At 29.5% G+C, this 27,522-nt stretch overlaps 1 protein-coding gene across 4 annotated transcripts in view; it reads right to left on the bottom strand.

Moving 5' to 3' along the window:
* The window catches only part of LOC107455726 (protein tyrosine phosphatase domain-containing protein 1), a 113,305-nt gene that overhangs the window by 21,243 nt on the left and 64,540 nt on the right, over positions 1 to 27,522 (bottom strand). For all 4 annotated transcript variants that reach the window (XM_016073396.4, XM_043048992.3, XM_016073395.4 and 1 more), the window contains 6 exons: positions 19,861 to 19,941; positions 9,425 to 9,540; positions 6,862 to 6,883; positions 3,538 to 3,616; positions 1,043 to 1,158; positions 40 to 129 (listed from right to left, as the gene is read on the bottom strand). In XM_016073396.4, coding sequence (XP_015928882.1) covers positions 40 to 129; positions 1,043 to 1,158; positions 3,538 to 3,616; positions 6,862 to 6,883; positions 9,425 to 9,540; positions 19,861 to 19,941 — 504 coding nt within the window. The remainder of the gene's footprint in view (positions 1 to 39; positions 130 to 1,042; positions 1,159 to 3,537; positions 3,617 to 6,861; positions 6,884 to 9,424; positions 9,541 to 19,860; positions 19,942 to 27,522) is intronic.

Here is a 27,522-nt window from a genome sequence, read left to right as displayed (position 1 = left end):
AAATAATTCAGTCTTGAAATAAATTTATAATGTTCTTACACATTTGTGAAGACGATGAATAGGGGCAAGATAAATTGAGCAAACTGTTGCACACAAGCAATTTGACTTCTCGTTTGAATTGCACATGGTCTGAAAAAGATACATTTTTTAGTAATTTGTAAATAAGAACAATAAATAATTAAAAACAACAATAAATAATTAAAAACAACAATAAATAATTAAAAACAACAATAAATAATTAAAAACATTAGTGCCGGGATAGCCTGGTCGGTAGGGCGCTGGGACCGAGTTCGTGGGTTCGAACCCCGCCGGTCGAAGACTCCCCGTGTAGTAAAGTGACTGATGTACGTTAAGTCTGTCGAGTCGCAAAAGTCCTCCATGTTCCCATAACAAATCAATACCTCTGGGGGTACTGGATTAGAGATCGATCATTCTCTGATTCAGGTCAAAATTACGATCTGTGGATGAATGAATGGATGTATGAATGGGCTCGCCCTATAAACGGATGCGACGTATGGTGGGGCAGAAGTCGAATTCTTGGCCATAGATGGCACCACTGAAAGACAAGAAACGCACACTCTGCCTTAAATTTGCTTGGTTTCACCAAGCAGGCTTGCCCGTGTGGCAAGTGGCATTAGAGCCAACCAACCATAACAACATTATTTCCAATAAATAAAAATAATGAGCCTCGCTTTTATTGCTGTCACGGTAAGAAATATTTGAATCGCTATTTTGTATTTTCTTATTTTTATCAATTGCGAAAACTCATTAATGTATTAAATAAATTAAAATGTTGAATTCCTTTGCCATCACGTCTATGGAGTTGAAAATTTCAATTTTTCTGAGAGTCTAACTACGATTAATGCAATTCGAAGATCTGGTTGTAATTCTGAAATACTTCTGCCTTTTTTGATTAATTGTCATAAAATATTTTGAAGAGAGCTATTTTGGAACCTTTAGCATCTTCTGTTCGAATTGGAAACTTCTCAAGATTTCTCAATTAGCTCAATTATTATAATTTGAAATAAAAAAAAGTCCGTACCTTTTGATCCTTATATATCGGATTGCATCATTTGGCTTACATCTTAAAGAATATACTAAATAACAAGCTATCAATACTCCAGTTCGTCCAAGTCCTGCATGACAGTGTACTGCAACCTGAAGAAAAAGTTTCCCTTTAAAAGTAGCATTCAATTACACGTGTATTATTAGAGTGCGTTCTGTAAATGAAAATCTTAATCGGTACAATGATATTTTTAAAAAACTTAAAAAGTTCTTATTTTATTTAAATTTATTTTGCTAAATCTATTCATTCCGAAGATAATCAGAATCGACTGAGTGACTTGGCGATTCAACAAGCAACCCTAAAAAATTTCTTGTTTGGAATCTAAGTCGAGGAGGGTAAAAAATTGGTGAAAATGAAAAAACAGCAGCTTCTATACATTAAGGAGGAATTGATGTTTTTTTTACGCATCAATAATTAAAAAAGACAAGAAAAAATAACTCTAAAACTACTTCATCATACAATTTTTTTTGTTTCGTATTAGTTTGTGTTTCAGACGCACTGCCGAAGTAAAAAAATTTAATTTATGTTTCAAAGCAAAGTTGCATTGGCAATAAATAATATTTTGTACTTAGGCAACTTATTCAGTTTATTATTTTTGTTATTAGCTGAATTTTTGCTTTTCTTTTTAAAATAAAATTAAACAATGAATAAATCGGTAATGATCAACATTGGAAAATCATGCACAAAATTAAAAAAAAGATATGCGACCGCAATCATGCGGCATAATTCTATTGCTCGAGACCATCGAGATAGTCAAAAATTACCACAATCAACAATTTTCTCCAGTACTTGTCCCGTTCGGTAGGCTGTAAAAAACCTATTTCCACAGTACTCATAGTAGGTATCGTGATACGTATATTAGTATATATAGTACCTTTTAAAGCAGCTCCAAATAACTAATATCAGAAATACCTATTACCAAAAAGTTTTCTATTTTTCGGATTATTATTTTTAAATTTTAAATAGGAAAAGTCTCATCAACAATTTTTAAAATGTGTGCTCTCGCTTAAAATATTAAGTGTTCAATATGAAATGATAAGCGTATTTATATGTCTGACAAAACAAATAGCAACTTTTTCAAGAAAATTAAGTCTACATATAAATAGAACACAGATATAGATAGTCAAACTTTATCTTACTCCCTGTTACCAGAGATTTCTTAGCTGATGCAAATTATACTTTGGTAGAAACATATCAGAACTCCATTAGCATTGGGCTAACCACGAGAGGTTTTCGTAGCTCTTACCTTTATTTTGCATACCGGTGAAAATCTACTCAGTGAAAGTTGAGCTCGCGTTGTCTCTGAATCGTTTGAGATCGGTTTTCGGACTAACAAGGTGAGATAAAATTTGATACCATTTTGTTCCAAATTAAGATTGCTTAAGTTTTATTCTATTAATATAAGCCTAAATATAGGTATATTTATGTTATCTATTCAAGCAAAATTATATTCGATGAAAGACATTAAAAATCGTCGAAAACATTAAAAACAAGCAAATGCAACACACAAAATCATTAAAATCTTCCATTATAAAAGATTTAGAATCAAATAAATAGACCACTAAAAATTCTATGAGTTGTGTTTTCACAAACATACTAAAAACACAAAGAAAAGTATCGCTTAGCCAGTTCTTCCACTAAGCTTTTCAAGTATCGCTTTTAAAATATACTTGATGTTCTGTAAAGACCATATTGGTGAAATATAAACAGCGCTCACATCAAGATAACTTACATGACTGTTGGGCTGATCGAGAGAAGATATTTAAGCCTTCCAAAAGTTCTTTTTTGTGACCACAAAAATATTGTATAATATTAAAATAAATTCCTAATAATAAAATTTTATCACTATTTTATGTAAAAATTAGAAACAAACAAAAAAAGTTAAATAAGTTTTATTCAAAGCATAATTGTTAACTTTTGAGAAGTTAGTTTCATAAACGGGAGTTTCACCTTTTCTACCATTACTCAGGACCAAACCAAAACTGCGTCTAAATGGTTAAAAGCACACCGTTAAAACATTTTTGCTGGGGTTCAGCCATCTTGGAAAACAATAAAAATTGTTAATACCAACATACAAAAACAAACTTCACCCGTTTAGACGAACATTACACCTAATGAAAACCTCACTTTTGCAGCGACCTTTCTCGTTCCAGCAAGTTCATCGCTTCTTCTGAACTTTACTATATATTTTATAAAGTTAATTTTTATTTTTTCGTTTATTTTGAGGATTTATGCATATATGGTATAGATTCAAATTCTTCGATGTCTTTACATTGTTTGGTTTATCAAAATCCTCCTTTTTGTTGTTTTATCCATTTATACGAAAATATTTTTGCTAAATTACGTATGGTTTATACGAACAACTTTATGTGGTTTAGCTGTACTGTAGAAGTATTAGAGTTTGAACGCTTTGTTGTTTGAAAAATAAAAAAGAGTTTCAAAAGATGAGTAAATAATGGAAAAAAAATTACCTTTCCTTCGGTGAGAGCAAATGCCATTACTTTCACCATGTCTAGTATATTAGTTTCAGAAGCTATGCCATAGTCTTTCCTGAAATAAACTTCAAATGAGTTGTTGTATCACATTCAATATGCAAATAAAATATTTTTGTTTAAAAAATATGTTTTGCGGTTCAGTACAGAAAGTACAATTTTGATGACGGACTCAATTTTTATGGTTCAATTACCTAACATAAAATATGCTAATTAATTAGTGCAGACAACATTACTAAAAATTAGCTTAAAATGTTCTCGAGATATACGTAAAAAGGAAACATTAAGGGATCAATTTCTTGCCTCTACATTTTCCAGCTACTCCCTATATTTTGAGAAATTGATATACGTCAAAAAAAGGTATATTTAATTATCGAAAGTATGTTTTTGTGTTGTCTGCACTAAATAATTAGCATATTTAAGATTTGGCTTTCAAACAATTAAAATTAGGCCCTTTGATCATTAGATCAAAAGTTATGTAGGGTGTTATTTTGCGCTAAATGTTTTAGAAGATATCTAATATACTAAGGGTCTCCAACCTTTTTGTACTAACAGATTCAAATACGATGTATTTCACAGGAAATTCGTTGCGTCCGCGATCATTGAAAATTGCTGTTTTGAACAATGCTGTAAATGAAAAGAATAATTTCTATACTTCTGTTTCTCCTCAAATTGGCACTGCAGGGAAATGTAATTTAAAAAGCAGTGTTTTTTAAAAATTAATTAAAGTTTAAATGTGGGTTAAATTATAAATAAATATTTCATATTGAGAGAATTTTATCTCGAAACATATATTTGAAGTTTTTTCATGTCTAAATGTTTTTAATCTATAATATAATATCTTTTAAGTAAAGGAAATTTACAGCAAAAAAAAAAAAAAAAAAGAAAGAAAAACGGATTACCATTATTACTTTTGAACGGTAGGGTGGATTTTCATTCTGTTAAGTGTTATGGCAAATTTCAAAGAAATTTTTGAATTTCTATGAAATCGTTGGCTGTAATCGTTCAGGGGGGCCTTAAAAGAAAAATAAAGATATGGCGAAAACAAAAAAAAAAAAAAAAACAAAAAAAAAAGGAATGTTACCTCTACTTGGCATTGATAGAAACAGATTTACACAAATTATCACTTGGTCTGCCTTTAGGTTATTTACGTGTACTTATTTCGTACTGTAAAGTAAATGTATCCCCAAATATAAAATATAAATTAAAAATTGTAGTCCAAATTTTTAAAGTTATTAATTGCGTAAAGTTGTCAACTCGTATTCATTGCGCAAAGTTGTCAACGCGGATAAGTAAATCTAACTCCAGATTAATAAAGCAAAATAAAAAATGTTAGCAAAAATTTGTAGGTTATTTATTGCGTGAAACTACCCATTCGCGGTACAAAGTAAATCGCAGATTAATATACATATAAAAAATAGTAGTAAGATTTTTTTTTCAAGGAAAAACTAGTATTAATTACTTTCTTTTCTGACTGTTGGAATTCAAATGGGTGAAAAGATTTTATATTATTATTATTATTATATATATATATATATATATATATATATATATATATATATATATATATATATATATATATATATATATATATATATATATATATATATATATATATATATATATATACTACTGGCCACCGTAATGTAACACCCTGAAGGAAGCATGCAAATAACATGAAATTTACAACATGCATTAGCGGAGCTGAGATATGCAAATGATTAGAATTTCAGCGCAGATGCACATTACGCGCTCCTGTGGCGCCACTTCAAAGCGCTATTTAAGCCTTGGAGATTTCGACGATTTCAAGTTCGGCAATTGTGTTTTCTTGTGGTTTTTTCAAAAAACGATCAATTATGCCTCTCAGAAAACAGCGATCATCTTTTGATCAAGTATCCGAGTTCGACAGAGGAAGGATAGTGGCCTACCGAGATTGTGGATTATCTTTCAGGGAAATCAGTAGTCGTGTTGGACGAAACCAAGCAACTGTAATGTGATCGTTGGATGCAGGAGGGTACGACGGATCGACGTGTTCGATTGCATCCACCTCAGTGCACCACTTCACGTGATGACAGGCGAATTGCGCGCAGTGACTGATCGCTCAGTCACATCACAAACCATAGCACAGCACATTCAGTCTGTAACACATCATTCAGTGTCTGTGCGTACCATTCGACGCCGTTTACAGCAGAGTGGTCTGCCGGAAAGACGTCCATTGCTTCGTCTACCCTTGACGCAGAACCATAGACGTCTCCGCCGCCAATGGTATGATGAAAGAAGGATGTGGACGACAGAATGGAATGAAATTGTCTTCTGTCTGCAACAAATGGTTCTGTTTGCTCTACCACGATGGTCACATTCGAATCTGGAGACACCGTGGAGAGAGGATGCTGAACAGCTGCGTTATGTACCGCCACACTGGTCCTGCACCGGGTATTATGGTATGGGGCGGTATTGGATCACTCTCGCACTCCTCTAATACGCATTGCCTGTACTTTAAACAGTCAGCGCTACATCTCCGAGGTGCTGGAGTCAGTTGTCCTTCCTTACCTTCAGAGCTTGCCCACAGCGGTATTTCAACAGGATAATGCGTGACCACACGTGGCACGCATTGTCCAAGGGCTCTTCGTCAATCGCCAGATTGAATTGCTTCCCTGGCCAGCTCGCTCTCCGTATCTTTCGCCGATGGAAGACATGTGGTCCGTGATTGCTCAATGATTGACCCAGATGCCACACCAGATCAACTTTGGCAATCTGTGGAAGCTGCTTGGTTTGCTGTGCACCAAGAACACATCCAAAGTCTCTTTGAATCAATGCCGAGGTGTGTAGCAGCGGTGATCTCCAACAATGGTGTCTACTCTGGCTAGTGATTTTGGTAGGAGCCACACTTCACAGAAGTCTATAAATTTAATCATTTGATACTTGGTCAACATGTTATCTACAAAATAAATTTCGTTGTGATATCTCTTGTGTTTCTTGGTGTTGCAATTTGGGTACAAGTAGTAATATATTTTTTGAAAGTTTGATTGCAATATTTTGACTAGCGTTATAGTTATAATACAGATAATATGTGCAACTAATTTCTAGTGACAATAAAGGAAAATTATTAAGCTCGAAGAAGAGAGATTATTTTGAGAGTTCATGATTGCTTTTCTAATTTAAATAAATAATAGTGCAATATCTTAAAATGTGGTAAAAGTGGCCATAAAGAGCATTTTTAAAAAAATAAGCTTTTTCTTAAAGCAGTTGCATAGTGCAAATGAGCTTTTGTAGAAAAATGATTGTTTTTTTAGGAATACTTACCACCGGAAATTGTAGAAGAAAACTGAAATACAACAGATAAGAGATTCAAATTTAAACCATGTAGTTGTTTATCAGTTTTAAATTTAATATATTTATTTTTCTACTTCAGATTACGTTTACTTTTGCACGGGCAATAATTTTTTTTTGGACAATCCTACATTTCGACAGTTAGAAAAGGACATTCTTTTACAGAAATATTTCAAAAAAACATAAGAAAATACTTGAATACTTGAAAAAATATTTTCAGGGGGGGGGGCGGGATAAATTTTTTTAATTCTTACATAAATCTATTTTTTCATAAAATAGCAAAGCAGTTACTTTTTCTTGGACATGCATTAAAACGCTGAACTGCTTTTTCTAAAAATCTTTCACACAGTAAAATAACTTTCTGCTATTTGTTAAGGATATTATCAAGTAACCGTTCTATTTCAACTGTATACTTTTATTTTTATTTTTATACTTTTGGACCAAATATTGCGTACGTAGACCAGATATGGCTGATTTCCCGGGGAATTAGTTAAAATTTTGATATTTTTAGTTTTTCATTGAGCCACTTGTTTTATTACTTTTTAAAAATATTCTTCCTACCATTGCTTTGTTTACAATCTGTAGAATTAATTAATGCAACTACATCTGCTGTTTTAAAATAGCTTCAAATAAAAATCGAATCAATAAAATTTCAAATATTTCTGTTTAATATAAGAGTTAGGTATGGAAGCCTAAAATGGGTATAAAATTAAAGTAATTAATGCTAGATGTTTTTAATAGTATGAAATATTAGAAGTACCAATTAAATTTAAATTATATTATTAATTGTCTTTTTTGCGCTTCATATCCTCTTTCAACTTTTCAAACTGCATATATTTATTGCTAATAGTCATATACTACAGTAAAAAATTAGATAAACTGATTTCCATTTAGTGTTATTTAACATTATCAATCAAGTCCTTTATATTTGTTGCTTTCAATAATACACAAGGTTCATTTAAGCCATAACCAAGGTGGTATTTTACTGTTAATTCTATAGGATGCTCTCAAGGATAAAAGGACTCAAGCGTTGTATAATGACATCATAAGAAAAGCGGAAACTTGGTTTCCGATTCCTAACCCCTTATTTATGCGAGAACTGAAAAAAAAGCAGTTTCCTGACGTCACAAGCCTGAAAAAAGGCTAGTCAAACTTACGTCATTGTCATTCCTGATGTTAAAAATTTCACTTTGCTAGGATAAGCAAAAAGTAAACAATCATCACTCACTTGAATTCCGGCCTGACTTGAAGTTGTCTTCACCCGACAAAATGTTTGCCTGAAAGTAGGCTAGGAAAATTTGAGGTTTTTTTCGTTCCTCCTGTGACTTCACAAGCTTGTTGTCAGGCCTCGTGTAAATGGGGTGTTATAGCCTGCTTTCAGGCATGCATTGTCAGACTAAAATTCAGGTGCATGATGATTGGCTCTTTCAGTCACATGACTGTTTTCGCCTACCCTAACAAAGTAGGATTCTTAATTTCTAGAGAGGTGAAAATTTGACAAGCTTTTTCCTCAGCCTTGTGTCAGAGGATTGCTTTCAGGTGCCTGCTTTCAGTCTTTAAATAAATCCCCTTTACAGCATGGACTTTCATAGTTGATGAAGCACTAGTTACTTTAAAGTCCAAGAAAATGTCAAAATGGCATCTAAAATATTTTTTGTTTCTGATTCTGCCTTTAATGTCCTTAGTATTAAAGATGATTTTTTAAGCTTTGTTTACATTAAATGTAAGGGAATAAAATATCTCCTGTGTGACTTTAAAATACCTGTCACGTGCCACCTACTGGTGCGCGTGTCAGAGTTCGTCATCTATGATCTAGTCTCTGTCCTTTTCTTTAAAAAATCTTTTTGTGTGGTTATATTGACTCAGTTAACATAATGGATGTCCAAAATTCGCTTTTTGGTTGAAAAAAATCTATTTATATAAATCTTTAACTTCTTACTCTAGACAATAATCTAATCTTCAACTTCTTTCACTAGACAGAATTAAAAAATTTTCTGAAATATTTACCGTGAATTAAATGGAGAAAATTGAATAACTCCCTTGATGTCAGAGCTTAAAATTTAGATCTGTGTCATGCTCCAACTTTTTGAGAATTACGCACTAACATTTTGTTTTATTATTATAGGCATTGAATTCTGTTTTAGGTTATGTCAGGTTTATGATTGATTGATTGATTTTTAATTTACGTCACAATGGGCTATTGGCGACGGTCTGGGAAGCATCCCGGAGGATGATCCGAAGACATGCCATCACAATTTTGATCCTCTGCGGAGGGGATGGCACTCCCGCTTCGGTAGCCCGACGACCTGCGCGCGAAGTCGAGCACTTTACGGTAGCACAGTTTAACGAGGACCCATACCGCACACCCTCGGTCCCTACGCAGACTGATCCAAGTGGTCACCCACCCGTACACTGACCGTAGCTAGTGATGCTTGACTTCGGTGATCTGCTGGGAACCGTGTCTTAACGATCAGTCCACTGCGGGACGTCAGGCTTATGTGAAACTACAAAAGAGAATAGAATAAAAAATACTTACTATCGTGATCCATGAATAATTGAGGATTGTAAGAAAATCCAGAGGAATCTAAAGAATTTCCACAGTATGGATGTTCCCCAGGCATTTGGAGATTAATAATAGAAGATATTCCTTTACTAAAAGAGAAATAGATTGTAAAATAGGGAAAAAAAGAATTGGATTATTTGTCATTACAACTCTTAGAAATATACGCAATTTTAATCTAAGCTAAAGCTGAGAATCTGTTATTTTTATATAGAAAATGAAATAAAGACATTAACTGCGCAGACTTTTTATCAGTGGAGGCAACTTCATTATGTAAATAAATATTTCGGGACCAGGGTTTGAAGAATCAAAGAAATTTTACTTGTCTTGTATGGCATGTTAGTCCTTCAAGATACATTCCTGAATAAATTTTTTGCATGCCCGGACACCTTTTTTAATTCTATAACAATTAAACACTTGAATCTACCTATTATTTACCTGTCTAGAAAATTTACACCAACAACAATGTATCGACATTAACGCTTTTATTTTAATTTTATTTTTAGTATAAATCAAAAGTATTAAGCATTATTAACAAATATTTGCAGTAGATTTGCCCGATTATCCAAGAAATTAGTTTAAAAGATCACCGCGGTTAACAAAAATCGCAGATAATCCGAAAAACTAAAAAAATAAGGTGGATCGAAAAAGGAAAATAATTTTAAAATGCGTTCACACATGTGCACATATTTTGAGCATTCAACATATATTGATATACGTCTAAATCCCTGAAAATTGAATGGTAAAGAAAATATTACGTACATTCTTCATACAAGTGTTCATATATAAAAGTTCATTCATAAAAGTGAACAGTTACACTTTTTCTAAGGAAAAAAAAAACTCGTTTTCGCTTTTTTCTTTGGAAGCACCTTTTTTCTTAAAATTCGAAATTATTTTTACTTTTGAATAGACTTTTCACGTTTGATTTGACATGATATCTTCAACATAAGCTTTTCTACTAGTTGTTCCTCTAAATATTGCTTGTATCACGTGCAATATAATTTTGGATTTCTTGCAGATCTCTCCACTAAAGTTCACTGTTGGATAATGCACTTGCGGATAATTGGGGCTCTACTGCATTATTAACGAAAAGGTATTAAGAGTTGATTGAATATATGCAGAGTATTCTTGCTTGTAAATAAATGATATTATCAATATTAGTAAGTATAATATCGGCAAGTGCATGTTATTCAACATATGTTGCTTAAAAATGACATAATAAGCATATATTAACTATATTCTTGTGCATCGCGATTGGGGTAAAATTTGCTTCTATAAAAAGAAGCGTGACTAAAGGAATAAAATAGAATAAGTTCAGACTAAATATATTTTTGTTCTATAAATTCTGATTCTCAAAATATTTGTATTTGAAATCAAGAAAATATACTCACAGTAGATCAGCATTTTCTTAAACCAATAATAATTTCAAGTAAAAAAATATTTTCATTCTTATTCTTACTATTACATTTATTGTAGGTCGGAAAAAACGTTAATAGTAAGGGAAGTGTTGGAATTAAATGCAATTTACTCGAATGAGATGTTCTTATTTTGCACCATTGGGCATGTCATAGCTTCTCTAGGTGTATGCTTTCTTATGATATTCATATTTCAGCTCTCATTAGCTGTTTGTGGTGCTTACCTATATCTCTGTTTAACAATAAAATACGTTCCTTCTAACTTTGTTTGGAGCCAGTTCAGTCAATATTGGCTATGGGCCAACACATTCGACTGTGCAGAAAAAAGAAAGCTCACAGTGAAACAAAATTTGACGCCATTTTTTAAAACTGAGAAGACAAGCATTCCGCTGAATCACAAACCTAAAAGCAATAATGGTAATCACTTCTCCGACTATCGAAAAACTCGCAAAAGAAAATTCTCCAAATGGAGGCAATTTGAATAAAAATGATCGCTGGAATTTTGCAGCAGGAAACGAAAAGAAACCAGGAGAAGACGCTGATGCAATTGTCAAATGGATTTTCAATGTTAAAAAAGATTGAGCTGATATCCTATTTTCAATGAAGCTGGGGGATTCATCTGAAGCAAAAAACTGTAAAAATTCACAAGAATTGTGGAATAAGCTAAGGGAAACATGTGAATCGAAAGGTCCAGCTAGAAAAGCAAAAGTGCTGAGACAACTTCACAAAAAGGAGCAAAACAAAATTATTTAGTGACCATATAAATGAGTTATTTATTCTATTGGATAAATTGAAGGAACTATAAATTAATATCGTCAACGATCTGATGACTATTTTACTTCTATATAGTATTCCTGACTCATACGGAAATTTTCGAACAGCTATTGAATTAAGAGATGACGTACTTACTCCGGAAAATAAAGCTCGAATCGTCAAATGCGAGGAGAAATAAAGAATCTTCAAATCCTGAGTCACAACCTCCACACTATACTTCGACAAATCAAAAGCGAAAATAGCTATCGAAAACTAGAGAGAAAATGAAAACAGCAAAGCTTCCAATCATTTCGAATAAAATGCAATTATTGTTGAAGCATTGGAATGTCGATAGAAATTAGCCCGCATTTAATCATCCCTCTTAAATGTGTGTGAAAGTAGAAGAATGAACATCAAGAATTTGAACCCTTTGGTGACCAGAAAACTCTCAAGTGTAAATATGAAAAACGGGGCAGTGGTAACTTAGTGGTAGAGAATCGATTCCGGAGGGTCCGGAGTTCGATCCTCCACTCTGCTACGATCCACTCCACATGCGATAGACTTGATTCTAAAATCTGTGGAATCGAAGGTCCTGTGGTCGGTCGCTAAGCCGTGGTACAGGGATCAGGAAAAAATTTCATCCTCCTTTCTTATTTAAAAATAGCCTCACGAAGCAGTGATACTGCCATCCATCCGTACTTTCATTCTGGCTGTGCTCTCTTGTCACACGAAAGATGAATATCCTGACTTAATTCGCAATGCCTAGTGATCTTGGCTTGTGCCATTAGAAACGACAATGATGAAAACTATTTTAAGAAAACTGTTATGTAAAATTGGTTGTGGATCAGAACGCTGAAATTATTTGCAAATTATTATTTTGGATAACTGTTCAGAACGCCTGAACAATCCTTCTTAAAAATGAGCTTTTTGTCCCAGAATTAAAAAAAAAACAATTTGATTTCTACATCAGAAGCAACTAAAAATAGAACAGTAATTTTCCCAGAAAAAGAAGCTAAAATTATGGAATCCGATGTTCTTGTACCAAGCATAAAAATTGTGGTGGTGAAAAAAAAAAAAAAACTTTTTTTATTTCAAAAATTTTTGAGTTTAGTTTAAAATGAGATGCGGCTTGCTGCAACAGATGTTAAGATTCCTCACTTTTGTAACGTAATTTATGTAAATATATTAATCATATTTTTATACATTGTAGCAATAATATAATTGTAGCAAAAATAAATGTTTCAGATTTATTAAGATACTCATCTCAATACTGCTTAGCTGAAGAAAACACAGAAAAGGTAAGTGCCTTTATTTTGTACTCATATTAAGAATACTATAGATTGGAAAATTTTTGGCACCTGATTAGCCACCGAGAGTTAAAGCTTGTGACGTCATCCTCCGAAGTGCTAGCGAACGCAGTAATCAGATTTGTATTAAGTTAAAACTATAAGAAATAGTTCAAATCTTTTTAGAGTGAAGTAAAATATTTTTGCTTTAGCTAATTCATTAGCACTGAAATATTTTTAAGAAGTGAATTTTTAGTTCTTTATTAGAATAAATCAATGTTATTTATCACTTTATAACTCAAAATGAACATATAGGACTATTTGATGTTTTTCCTGAAGATTTATTATTTGCATTTCATAAAAGAAAATGATTTAATAAGAATCTTTTTTCTTTCAATTTTAAACTATGATTTTACGTAACTATTTTTAATGTCAAACGAATAATCTCATTCAAGTGTATAATTTATTATTTTTCAATATATAATGAAATATTGGATTTACTCATATATCAGAAAATAGGAAATGATACATTTTAATAGGGAAGCGATTACGAGAAAATTATAAATTTATATCTTGTTAGAAAAGAAAAAAATGAGGAAATTATAATTTTATTGGCCCATTTATAAAGTTGCTTTTTTAAATAGGTTCTAGAGAATTCTTTCAGAACTATATAATAAATATTTAAATTAGAAGTGGAAATAATATAAACATAAACATTATAATTATTTACAAATAAACGACACATATAATATAAAAAAGGTATAAAATAATTTAGCCAAGTATTCAAATAATAATAATTATTTAATAATAAATTATAAATAATTTAGAAATTGTAAAGCTTCAAAATAGTAAATTTATTATTTTCAAAAATAAATGTAGCTTTTATTTCATTTTTTTGTATAAAAATCAAAGTCTTTTCAAATATAAAATTTTTCTAACATAAACGTTTATTGATGACAATTTTTTTATAAAATTTGTCAGAAAAAAATATTACAAAATAGAGATTCCTCTGTATAATTATTAGTACAATATTCTGAGCAGATATCTTTCAATAATTAAAAAAAATTACGCACGGTAAATGACGAAAAAATATTGTATATTTCTTATGAAATGCATTTAAAATTGTCTACAGATTTGTTTTTGTTAAATCGCTTTAAAAAAAAATTAAATGTAACAACATATAAAGGCATTTATTAGAATCATTTTTCATGTTACACAATAAGATACATTTCACTAATTGATGCATTTTATATAAGATATATTTGAATGAATATGTATACACGTGAACAAACTATGATTTTAAGGCTTGTTTACATGAACTTTTCCAGACATAAGCATAAAAATGGGAAAAATGAGAATAGCACATTTAATCTGGAGATTCAAAATTTATTTATCTTTAGATTTTTCAATCTTAATAAATTTAAATTATTCAAATTGCAAAAATCTGAATTTATTTTTTTAAAGAAATTATATTAATTTAAAAAGTTATATTTGTAGTTTCAGTATAGAATAATAAGGCAGTTCAAAAAATAATAAAGAAAATAATAATTTATAATTGTGTTTTGCTAGATTACACGGAGGAAATAGTGATTGGATAATTTTAGAGAATACTATATACTCTAAGAACGTAGAGAAGATTCATTAATATGAGCAAACTACATTAAAGATTAATGTAAGTTTTAAAGTAAGTAAAATAGTTAGATTAAAGTAAGTAAAATAAGTTTTCCTTTAATTTTATTCTAATTAATAGTAGAATTGGAATAATTGGAATTATTTGAAAATTTAATACAAGCAATAAATTATTTTTAAACACTTTTGTCAGTACATGGTTAATGTGATGTAATTAATAAAAAAATATTATATTACAAAATTTAATAATTAATTATACAGCAGTAAAAAATTATTTAAGACTTCATCATAAGATACACAGAAATAATTTATCTGTGTTAGAAAGATTCATTTCATATGAAGCATGAATTACAGTTTCATTAATATTCATTTAAAACTATAACCTAAAAAACTTTAAATTGCTAACCATGAATTAAATTTCTTTCTATTATTTTTATTAGTTAAGGTTATTATTTACGCAGGAATTTTTTGTTTTTTGTTTTCTTGGATAAATATTTATATATATATATATATATATATATATATATATATATATATTACGGTCAAAGTTATTCTTGCCCGCTAACTCTAAGAAAGTTGCCCTTTTAAAAAGAATAATGTTGAAAAAATTTTCTTAAAAAGTTGTTAATATTATTTCTCAACTTTAGCACAGTTAAAAAAATATTGTTATATCAGGAAAATGCTCGATATTACTTATTTAGCTAAACAGCAAATACTAAAAATTGAAAATTGTAAAAAGAATCCAAAACCGTGCTAATTTTAGAATCATCTCAAAAAATGGTTCTTTTTCTAATTTTAGAATTTCCCTAATACTAAAATAAGATATATTAAGAGATTTTTAGATAACAAATTATTTTAAAGCTGTAATTAGTATGTTTAACAAATAGTTTAAATATCCTTTTTTTTAGAAATTATAAATAGAAATCGCTTTTTTATTTCGCCGTAAAAAGACAAGAATGTTAATATTTCACTTACTCCCAATTAAAGCGTGACAATAATTTTATTAACCCCAGAATTGAAATTTGTTTGGACGTAACATTTAATTGTTTGAAACAGTTAGAAACAATTAAATTTATTAAAATTATTAGAAATTAAATTAATTCCTTTATTCTGTACCCGGGGGAGAGGGGTTATTCCAGCGTCTTATTCGACTTTTGAAATTTCGATTGTAGACGGAATTGTTCAACACTCTAAAAATTGTTTTTCAGAGCAGTAGTCAAAAAAATAAACAAAACTAAACAAATTAAAATAAAATAAAATAAATAAAAATGTATTACTTTTAGTTTTTTGAATGTTTTGACAAATTATATATTATATATTTTTTCATTCTAACAGCTGTAACATAAAACTAATTTTGATATCGCGTTAAGTATTTTAATTTAATATATTGTGTCACTACAGGAATAATCCCCAAAAATTGAGGCAGTAAAATAAAAAATTCATTATCTACAAAAATTACGAAAATGCAAATAAAAGTATACGTGGTGTGAGCGCTCAAAAATTCATGTCATGAATCATTAACGTCATGAATCATTAACGAGAATGGCAATGCTTGAAGCAAATGTTAAGCTCCCTCAAAAATAGGAACCTATTTTAAAGACTCGGCAGACGTGAATGAAGAAAACAATAAATAAAAATAATTGAAATAAAAAAATTGTGGCTGCCAACGGGTAAAGGAAAATGAGAAAAAAAAGGCTATATTGTATAAACCAGACGGATTTTAAAATTTAGACTAAAGGAACACAGTAGATAAGTCCCTTTTCAAAAATTCGATAAATCTATTGCTACACATTCTTTGCATCTAGGGGGTAAATTTAATCTCGATAATGCTAAAATTCTAACCACCCCTGCCACATCTGCTAATCTTGATACCCGGGATTCTTGTTTTATTCATATGAGAGCCGATTCCCTTGCTAACTATATTAGTTTTACACCATCTTTAAATAGCACGTGGAAATGTATTTTACGCTGATTTGCCTTTCCCGGCTATCGCAGTTTTTTTAATTTTGTTTTTGTTATTACTTAAGTTTTTATATCCTATTTCTCTCTTGGGGTACTGTGGCTTTTTCCAGTTTTATTTTCCACTTTTATTTATGTTTTCTCGTTAGCAATTTCAGATGTCTGTTTCATATTATTTTTTTTTCTTCATTCACGTCATACGAGTCTTAATGGGCGTTTATTTTCTTCATATTTTTTTGAAGCCAATGTAGTTTTTACCATCAAGTATATCTTATATATATATTTCTTTAATTGGGCAAAAGTGTTACATCTTTTTTGATCATTATATTTATCAGAATCTTATGCTGAAAGAAGCAAACATATGTAAATTATTATTTCAACAGGTTTCGTGCTTTCCTTAACACATTTAAAAAACCGTGGCTTCTATATTCAAATAAAGAAGTTATCTTTAACTTTAAAAACTTCGAAACTTAAGGTTTTGTAACCATATATTTGAAGTTATATATTGAAATTGATTATTTAATAATGTGGTGAATATAAATTCTGTGTAAAAGGAGACTATCGTATCATACACACACACACACACACACACACACACACACACACACACACACATATATATATATATATATATATATATATATATATATATATATATATATATATATATATATATATATATATTCATTTATAATAATCGTAGGAAACGTAAAACATTTTGTAATAATAGGAATAAAGCAAATAAATTATAGTAGTAATATTTGGTGATCGCATCTGTTGAATACGTTGAGCGACATTGTATAGTGAATTTTGAAAATCCGTTTCAGAATGTATAAAAACATCAGGATGCTATTTGCAAATTAACTATATCTAAAGAAAGCCACGTAACTCATATATTTGGTGGAATAAAACGAATTTTTAAAAAAAGAATCATACAATATTCTTAAGCATACAATATTTCAATCTTTTTAAAATGTCACGTAACATTCACTAATTTCTTCAATTGTTAAAAAAAGAGAAATATAGTGAATTTTATAAATCTTGTGAATTTTGCATTATACTCTCTTGTAGTTGTTTTAAATTTTTTACTGGATCTTTTCGTGGTTCGCCCTACAACTCTATATATAATTAAAATAATGCAAATTTGGTTTTAGTATAAAATCTTGAAATTAAAAGAAGTTAGAAACAGCTTAAAATACAAAAAATTCCTTATAAAACATTCATCTGTTCAAATACTAAGATCTTGAAAAATTATAAATAATTTATAAATCGATTTAAATTTAATTTTTGAAAGAGCAATGTTTGCTTTTTGGACAGAAATCAACTGAAAACAAATCTGTTGTCTAGAAACTTCAAAATACTTTTCTTTTAACTATTTAAGAAAGAAAAAGAACTTTTCGGACCCGAGAAAACACGAAAAAGATGAATTTCTTCAGTTTTTATTTCATTCTTTTTTATTTTTTGAGCTTAGTTGCTTAGCAATGGACTATTTCTTTCTTGTCGATTACGCAGTTCAGTTAAAGTATGGTTATAGTAAATTTCTCTTTCTGCTACAAGGATAGTTGTTGATCTATTTTTGGGACGACTGCAAATGTATATAACTTCCTAGCACCCTAATTTTTGACAAATTTTTTTCCCAAATTTTGTCTACTCCCCCTATTTTGAGGGTCAGATATTAAAAATATCTGAAAAAAGAAAACATTTTTTCTCAGTGAAAATGCGTTTCTGAATAAACAGAAAAGGTGCTAGCTTTCAGCATTTCCACCCTGCAGTTTTGCATTCCAGGGTATTTGAATATATCTTCACCTCAAGTTGAAAAGTTGTGAAGGCCACAGTTTGCTGTTAGGTCAGATAAACATTTTACGACATATGTAAATTAAATTCACAGCATTTAAAAGAAAATTAAAAACTAGACGAAGCACAAAAGATTACCTGGTTTAATCATAACTTTGCTTCCCATGCGCATTAAAGGGATCCAGCTTTTGCGGTTGATAAATAAAAATGCACAGTCACAAAAGGTTTAAGTTCACAGTCTCTAAATTTCATGCATAAAATGATTTTTTTTAATATCTGCTGAATATTTACAAAAATATTGTTCATTTTTAATCTCTTTTTTCGTTTTTAACTTTTAAGAATTTAATTCGATGATGAGTCATACAAATTTTTTTTATTTGTTTGAAATATTGAGAGGGACTGTTAGAGATTTCTAATTATTCAGTAGGATATATTTTTAAATTTGTTTAAAAAAAACTCTCGAGATATAGTGAAATATGCAAAAAGTAAAATTAACATTATGGGGTCCAAATTTTGAAGCACTCTCCTGACCAAATTATGAAGATCATATATGTATGTTTATTCAGAGAAAGTACGTTTTTTAGTCTTATTTCATAATTTAAAATATCGTTTGCACTTATTAATTAGCATATTTCTGGCCAGCCCTACGAGCCGCTAAAATTGAGTCCTAAAATGGGATGGATCAAAAGTTATTCAGGGTGGTTCGTTTTTTTTTATTTTTTTTTATTTGGTGCATTGCAGATTCAACTATACAGTTCGCAGTTATAAATAATGTTACTTTAAAGGTGTTATTTTAATTATTCACAACACTTTTATTCAATCGATCGTTTTCGGTTTATGAAATGTGAACAAATTTTAATGTACCAAAAAATAACTTTTGATCTAATGATTGGAAATTCACATACTCAATCTTAATAGTCCAAAAGCGCAACTTTAAATATGTAAATTAATTTTTGCAAACAACATTTTAAGTTACGAAATCAGTCCTTTTTTGACCCTAAAAATATGAGGGGAGAGGGATTTAGACGCAATCTAGAAAATAGGTCTCAATAGTTTAGCCAAGAGAATTGTTGACCCGCAAACGTTAATTTAACTTTTTGCACCAGATTTTGTGAACTTTTCAAGAGAATCGAAAAATTTTTGAAGTTGCATTGCTAGAACTTTTTTTTTACTGGAATGCAAATCACCACATCGTAGGAAATAATCAAAGATAATTTTAGAACAATAATTATTAAATCATCAAAAGTTATTCAAGTTTTTTCATGCCCTCATGTATGTCCTTATTTTTATTTTATTTTGCAGTCTTTCTCTTCATTCACCAAATCTACTCACTCTAGTATATCTATGTTCTTAATATTTTCAGTTGCATATTTGTTTTGTTTTGTCTTTCTTAAAAATTAGTTTACGACATATAAGAGATTTTTGAATGAGGTGCTAAAAAAAATTCCTCTTCATCAATCATTCTACAACTAGAAAGGAATTAGATATAAAACTAATATCACAATGGTTTGTTCAAGAAATGTTTTTATTGATAAAGCTGTTCAAAAAGAACTAATTTAAAAAATTTGATACTTACTCTTTGAATTGCTGAATCACATTATATTTTTCTATTGCTTCTGTATTTGGTCTTGCCATCGCTAAAATATCATTCGTTATCCTGTAAAATAAATATTCCTTAATTAACACTCAATTTTTTTGATAAACATGGTTATACTGTTCTACCGAAGCGATGGATGAGTGAGACGTAAATCTACTTCTGATAGTAACCCAGAGATCTTGGGCCATTGAAAAGCCCCAACCAAAAAAAGTTAAGAAGCAGTTGGATGAGCTCTATATTTTTGAAGTTAAATTAATAATTATTTTGGAAGTATGATAGAACAGACATGGTTGAGCAAAATCGGACATAATAAAACAAGCTATTTTTCTTACTTAAATATTTATTAACATCATAAAATGAATACAATAATCTTCCCGCACTGAGAAACATACAGTGGCTTAAAAACCAAGGAGCAAAAGTATTTTCTCAATTTTTTTTGTTAATTGATTTATCTAATCAGATTTAAAACAAAAATCCGCAATTCAAATAAATTAAGATACTGTACACAACAGATATAAAATCTTAACTTGTGAGTAGTAGACAGGTCTAAGGGACGGAAGTGACGTCAGAATGTCAAGGAGTAATTATTTCTGCCATAGTGAAACGAAAATATGTTGTGAACTGGAAGTGAGCTTGTTTCTGCCCACTTGCTTAGTTCTGCCCATCTGAGTTTTAATATTAGTTTTTTTGTCATTTTAATATTATTTTTTGACGATGGCAACACTTGTTAAATCCGTTGTTGGACGGTTTCGGTTGGAATTCGTCAATTATGAAGTAATGGCGTCATGTGTTAATCTTGTATGAATCAATTACGTAATTATAATTATTAATTAATCTATTAAATCTATTATGCAATCACCCTAATGAGTAAAATAAATATAATATTTATTAATGTATGGTTTTGAAACCGAAACTAGCTGTTCTCTTTGGTTTGAGTTGAGTTTAGTTGTACATCTGCAATATTAAAAATAAGTGTTATTTATAGAAATATCTTGTTGGATTTTTGTCTGCCCCTCGTAGTATTATTATTCGCGATTGCAACGCTCGAGTACGCCCTCTAGTGGGAGCCTAAAAATATCAAACATTAATTTATCACGTTTTCATTTAGTTCCATCAAAATCATTGGCAGAATCAGACGCCCTTTGCTCAGCAGCAAATCAAAATCAAAATTTCCCTAAGGTAAAGCCGAAGAACTTGAAAAAACTCTCCAAAATATTGGGATATCTTTCAGACCAAGAACGTACAGAACTGTAATAGTTATAGAATATTCTTCTTCGTTATAGAATAGTATATATTTCTGTATCCATATAATTCGGAAAACAACAAAAAAAAATTATTCAAATTACTTGAAATAGTGCCATTTGTGCTGATTCTTAATTAATTTTTAACGTTTTCTTGGTAAGTATTTTTTAGTTTTGAAAGAATAATTTCAACTAGAATTCACTTATTCTGTTTTTAGCTACATATTCAAATTCATATCAAGATCTTACAATTATAAAATTTTGTTGCGTAGTATGTTATCTAAAAGTAATGAAGGGATAAACTATGTATTGATTATTTGAGAATAAAGTTTTTAAACGCAGAACATATCATTTTGGAGTTCTCTGGATTTATAAATCAGGTAAGTGTAATGATTTTTACAATAAAAAATTTGCTTGTAAATATTTTTTTTTCTCATTTGATGAAAGTTCTTTACAGAATGGCTTTTCAAGGCTGATTAAGAACTATAAGAATAAAAAAAGAAACAATATGGAAGTTTTTTATTTCAATATGAGGAATTCTTAAAATCGTTTTTTTAACCCTAAGAATTCTTTTTTTTCCTTTTTTTAGTTTATAATTTTTTGATAAAAATTGTTGTTAAAATAATTGTTTTGAAAAATTAAATGGTATAACATTATGTGTTTATGTATACTTCTTGCATATTCTAATGTTTGAAGTAATATGATTCAAAAAAGTATGGAATAAAAATTCGGTACTTACGTATTAACGCCACCGCAACTACAGATTTGGCGGTTTTAAAGTGCCACCAATCTATACCTAAAATTCTTGCGACAAATCATAAAATAAAACACTTTATTTAAAATCAAAGTAGTTTATCGGATTTCGGTGGGCAAAATGTTTCGCTCCTGAAAAAATAAAATTGCATCTTGTTCTATTTTTGGCAAATTCCAAAGACGCATTTTCGTAGCACTAAAAATTGTAACAAAAATCGAAGAACAAATCATTTTAGAATTCTTCTGATTTATAAAGCAGGTAAGTGTTAATTTTTATAAAATATAAAATTTTACTTTTAAATTTTTTTTTCCTTATTTGATGATAGTTTTCTATAGAATGGTTTTCTACGTCCGATTATGAATTAAAAAAGAAAAAACATGTAAGTTGTTTATTTTAATGTAAGGAATTTTTAGAATTGGTCTTTTCTTTCTTGTCTTGTATCGTAAGCTTCTTTATTTTACGTTTTTTAGTTTCTAAATAATGATTTTTATTAAAACTTAAAATGTTTTGATAAAAATTGTTGTCGGAAAACTTTTTTTACGAAATTGAACTATATAAAATTATGAGGCTTTATGTTCTACTTTTCGTTCATTTTAATGTTTGAAGTAATATGATTCTTAAAACTATGGAATGTAAAGTTTAAATAGGCCTTTCAGGTTATATCAATAAATTTAGTAACACTATTTCTCAGGCATTAGGTTTTAACTCTAATAAGAAGATACATATTTTTTACTGTTTATTTACAAATATTTTTCAAATGTGTTCTGGATGTTCCTTCCTTAAAAAAAGGATACCATCTTGTTTTCGGTTGCATAAGAAAAGATATAAAAAATTTTTCTTTTTTAAATTTAATAAACCACAATCTAGAAGGAACGTTACAATGCTACACGCTACAATAAAGACGTTGCCAGAGTAACTGAATGACTGTTCATATAGAAATCGCAGGTATTCGTCTCATACAGCAAAGCCAACACCTACTAGAAGGTTAGTTATGGCAAAGCCCCCTAAAGTTCCGGGTGTCAATGGCAGTTATCATGCACGTGTTGTTACTTTGATGTCTCTATCGAATGTAAAAACTAGAATAAATTAAAGCTATAAACTTAGTTTCTTTTAATATATCTATTTAATACACATAATTTTAATACAGATAATTTTAATACTATTGTTAATTTTATTTAATAAATTTATATTTAAAAATAATTTGTATTATTATTAAATAAAAAGGAAAATTATATTTATTGTGTATATTCATATGAATTAATAAATGATTTAAGAGAGCATCATTTATTAAAAACGTCAAGGATTTATTAAAAATAAAATAATTGATTTCATATATTTAATTATTATGAATTAAAGAATATTATACTTTTAGCAATGTATATTTTTTAAAAATAATAATAAATATTTAATAAAGAATTTTTTTAATCTACATAATTTTTGAATGAGTATAAAATAAAATAAATATTAATTATGAATATCTAAAAATTAATATTAATTAATTCTGTAATAAACTATTTTTTGAAAAAGTAAATAAATCAAATTAAATAAAAGCTTTCTTTAACTAAAAAAATATTAGAATTATATAATACTATTAGTTGTGATTAATAAATTAATTATTAATCTAATATGTATCGGATTTAATTATTTATTGGATATAAAATTATTCCTTATAATGAATTTCTATTTTGTCCAGTGTGGGGATCGAACCTACGCCAAAAGTATCCTAGGAACATTTGCCACATACTTATGTAGAAGATTGCTGGTAAAAATGAGTCCTACCTACTTATTTAATAGGGGTATACTACTTTATTTTTATTGGAAAATATGTTTTTATCAATATTTTGGTGTAGCATCAAAAGAGTACAAATTATTATTATTTTTTGGGCATTAGAATTTTTTTCTAGTATAATGTTGATCATTGAATGAATTGATATAATTCATTAATTGCATTTATTTTAGTGAAGATTATATTAATTTGAAAAACGTTGATCTTGATTTTTATCAGTGGTCCAAAGTTTTTTCACTGAAAAGTAATAGGAACATTTTTTATTTTTTTTTTCGAACTTAGAAAAATCTGTAATGTTTCACTATCGTTTCACAACTTTTGATAAATTAGAGTATTCAAATGATTTTTAAATCGTGTTTACTTTTAAATATTATTATTATTTCTATTATAAATATTGTTATTATTTCTATTATAAGCATTATTATTTCTATTCTAATTTTTTTCAACTTAACTTTTTTTAATTACAATTTCTAATTTTGTCACAATATTACTTAATTGATTTACAATTATTCTTCTACATTAAGCAAACTTTAACATTCTCATCTGCTTTTTTATGATGTTTTATAGCTTGAAAAAGTATTTTATAGATAACCATTCCCCCCCTTCACCACCTTCTTTTCATGATTTTATCTAATAAATGTTTTTTTTTTTATCAGTTGTTAGAGAAATGTCATCATTTAAAAGTAAGGGGAATATTTAAAAATTTTTTCCAAGCATAGAAAGTTTTTCGAATCTCATAAATTTTATTGCTTTTTCAATCTTGACACATGAACTAATTGAAATTTTACTGTTGACTTTTATCAAAAATGTATTATTTTATCACTGCACAATAGTGATGGGTTATTTAATTTTCTTACTGAGCGAAATTTGGAATATTTTATTTTGTTTTCAAATGATTAGAAGATTTCATTTAAAAGATTCTTAAATGTGTTGAATTTCTAGATAATTTTTTTTCTTCAACACTTTAACTTTCTATTAATACTTTTTTACTTTCAATTTCCTTTTAATATTATGTTAATCCCAATGATTTTACTAATTTTTAAGACTTAAACTTATTAATTCTTGTAAATTTATTCTTTCTGAATATTTATAAAGTTTTGAATTTACCTTTGGAATTTTTAAATATTCTGTTCAAAACTGGTAGCACCCGCCGTGTCATTGATTCCACAAGGTGCTGATAGGTAGTCTGAGATATCTGGTACCAAGCGCTCACCAACTGGTCCTGCAATTCCCTCACATTGCGAGGGGGTAGCGTGGCAGCACGAATTTGGTTTTCCAAGTAGGACCACAAATGCTCTATTGGATTAAGGTCAGGTGAATTTGGGGGCCAAGACATGACTTGAAAGTCACTGGAATGTTCCTCGACAATTCGACCCTTATGACATGGTGCATTATCCTGTTGGTAAACACCATCCCCAGTTGGAAAAACTGTTGCCATGAATGGGTGAACCTGGTCTGCAACTAAGTAGCTTACAGACGTCAGGGATTGTTGTATGAGGATTATGGGTCCTAATGTGCCCCATGAAAACATTGTTCCTGGGCGAGAAACCATGAAAACCTGGGTGAGTCTATTGTTATAGATGGAGGGTGGTTATAATGTAATGGCTCTTTGGTGCATATAAAATCTTATCTACCAACGATTTTTTCTCGTGAAATTTCTAGATTAAAAAAGCATGTCAAACGATAGTAACATTAGAACTCATATATTTTATAATGAATTTTAAAAAAGCGATTAAGTGAATTCGCCAAAATTGTATCTGTTTACGCGTTTCCATGAAAATGCATTTTAAAACTTTTACAATGCTGCAAAATTTGAATAATTTTACTAGAATCGTGATGGCTCAGGGTATAGGGCGTTCACTTTCCAAAGAGGTGTACTGTGTTCGAATCCCAGCGATGACGACGGTCTCAGTGACGAATTCTGAATACGGCTTGCACAAACCACAGTGCTGACGTAAAATATCCTCAGTGGGTCATATCATCATGGGTTAGAGTCCCCTTGCCGTCAGAACCGTGGGAAGATTTCATGGTTTTCCTCTCCATATAATGCAAATGCGGCTAGTTAATTCCAAAAGTCCTCCACGAAGGCAGATATCTCCTAATACTCGATCCAGGAGCTCGCTAGTTTCTGGATTGGATTCAAAATTGTATTGGGTTCAAAATTACAAAGCTACGGAGTTGAACATTAGTAGTTGTAAACCCAAAATTGGGTCGGCTGTTCAACGATGGATATAAAATACCTTTACTAACACAACAATAGGTGCAGTGCAGTAAATATCACTCTAGTGAAGTTTCTAGAAATAATTATAAAACAATAACGATTCAGTTTTGAGTACTTTATTAAATAAATGTGATTTCCTTTTCCTTGCTTGACTTATAAGTTTTAATTATATATTTATTTATCATCTGTTTGAAAATATGCTTTTTACTTTCGAGAAACGTATTTTATACTTTATGCATCTCAATTATTTACAAAATCATCATTTTCTAATATTTACTTAGATATATCTTATTCACATTACTCCGGTTTTTCTATGTTAAATGACTTTCAGTAAAATATTTTCGAATTTGTAATATTTAAATATTACATTTTTTAGAGTAAATATAATTTGGCATTTCTTATTAAAACTCCCAATATTGTATAAATTTCTAATTTTAAAATTGACCGAAACTTCACTTTTTTCTCATTTTTCCCCCTTAAAAATGTATTCAGAAAGCAGGTTGTTCTCAAAATACTGCAAAATTAAAAAATTGCTTTAATCCTCCAATGAAAGATTTCATCTCACTTGACAGATTTGATCAGTTTACAAGAAACGAATGAAATAAAAATAAAAATATGAACACCGAAGCCGACGTCTTCAGGGGGTACCGGCCTCGGTAGCCATTAAAAACAAAACTATTTCTATTTGAGGGAGAAGCAAATGCTTAAAATATATCCCTCAGTACCCCAATGGTTTTGTATAGAGGTCCAGGAAAAACAAGATACATTCAAATATTAACAAATTAAGAAAAGAAAATCAATCAAAATCATCAGAAAAATAAAAACTCACTAAGTCACAGGTCAAGCATCAACTTCAAAAGCAAGTAGAGGAAAAGAAAACACTAAAAACTGAAAAACCAACGCCCCCTACTATAATGCGCAGAAGAAGTTTAAAATGAAATGGAAAAGGTCAGGAGAAAGAAATACGTAGACAAATTAATAGAATGCTTTCAAAGAAGTTTTATCCTTTTCGAATTTAATTATTTGTGTTTTCTTTCAGTATTGATCAGTTTACAACAGTTTTGGGTGCAGAAATTTTTATTTTCTTGTTTTAATAGTTTTACGGTCAAAAAGTAAAAATAAAATATTTAAATTTCTTAAATAAGAAGAATGTTGCATAATATGTTAGTACAAAAGATTAAAATTCTGTAACTGTATATGGGTCATTCTCACGAAAACTGTCATTTTTCAGTTCATAAAATCCCAAAAAAGTAAAGTGAATAAAAAGCTTTGAAACTTTTTATATTAATAGAAATATGTAATGGTATTATAAAGAAAGTATATATCCTATAAATTATGCTTAATATTTAAATAAATTAATTAATTTCACTGTTTAAAAAGTGAGGGAATGATATTTTATTTTAATACATGTTTTTCTCTAAGTGACAGCTACCTCAAGTTTGAAAATGATAACATACTAAGTATATCTAACATTTATTATAATTTAGTTTTATATACTTAATAGTTTTTAAAGGTTTGGGAAATAAAATTGGCTGGCACGATTGAACAAAAATTTTTTTATAATATGCTCATCTTGAATCATTCCCTCACTTTAGCGTCATTCCCTCACTTTATACACTAGTGAGGGAATGACAAATTT

Source organism: Parasteatoda tepidariorum, chromosome 11 (genome assembly GCF_982258835.1).
Source record: "Parasteatoda tepidariorum strain Cologne lab strain chromosome 11, Ptep-v5.0, whole genome shotgun sequence".
NCBI lineage: Eukaryota > Metazoa > Arthropoda > Arachnida > Araneae > Theridiidae > Parasteatoda > Parasteatoda tepidariorum.
This window is presented reverse-complemented; position numbering and strand designations above follow the sequence as displayed.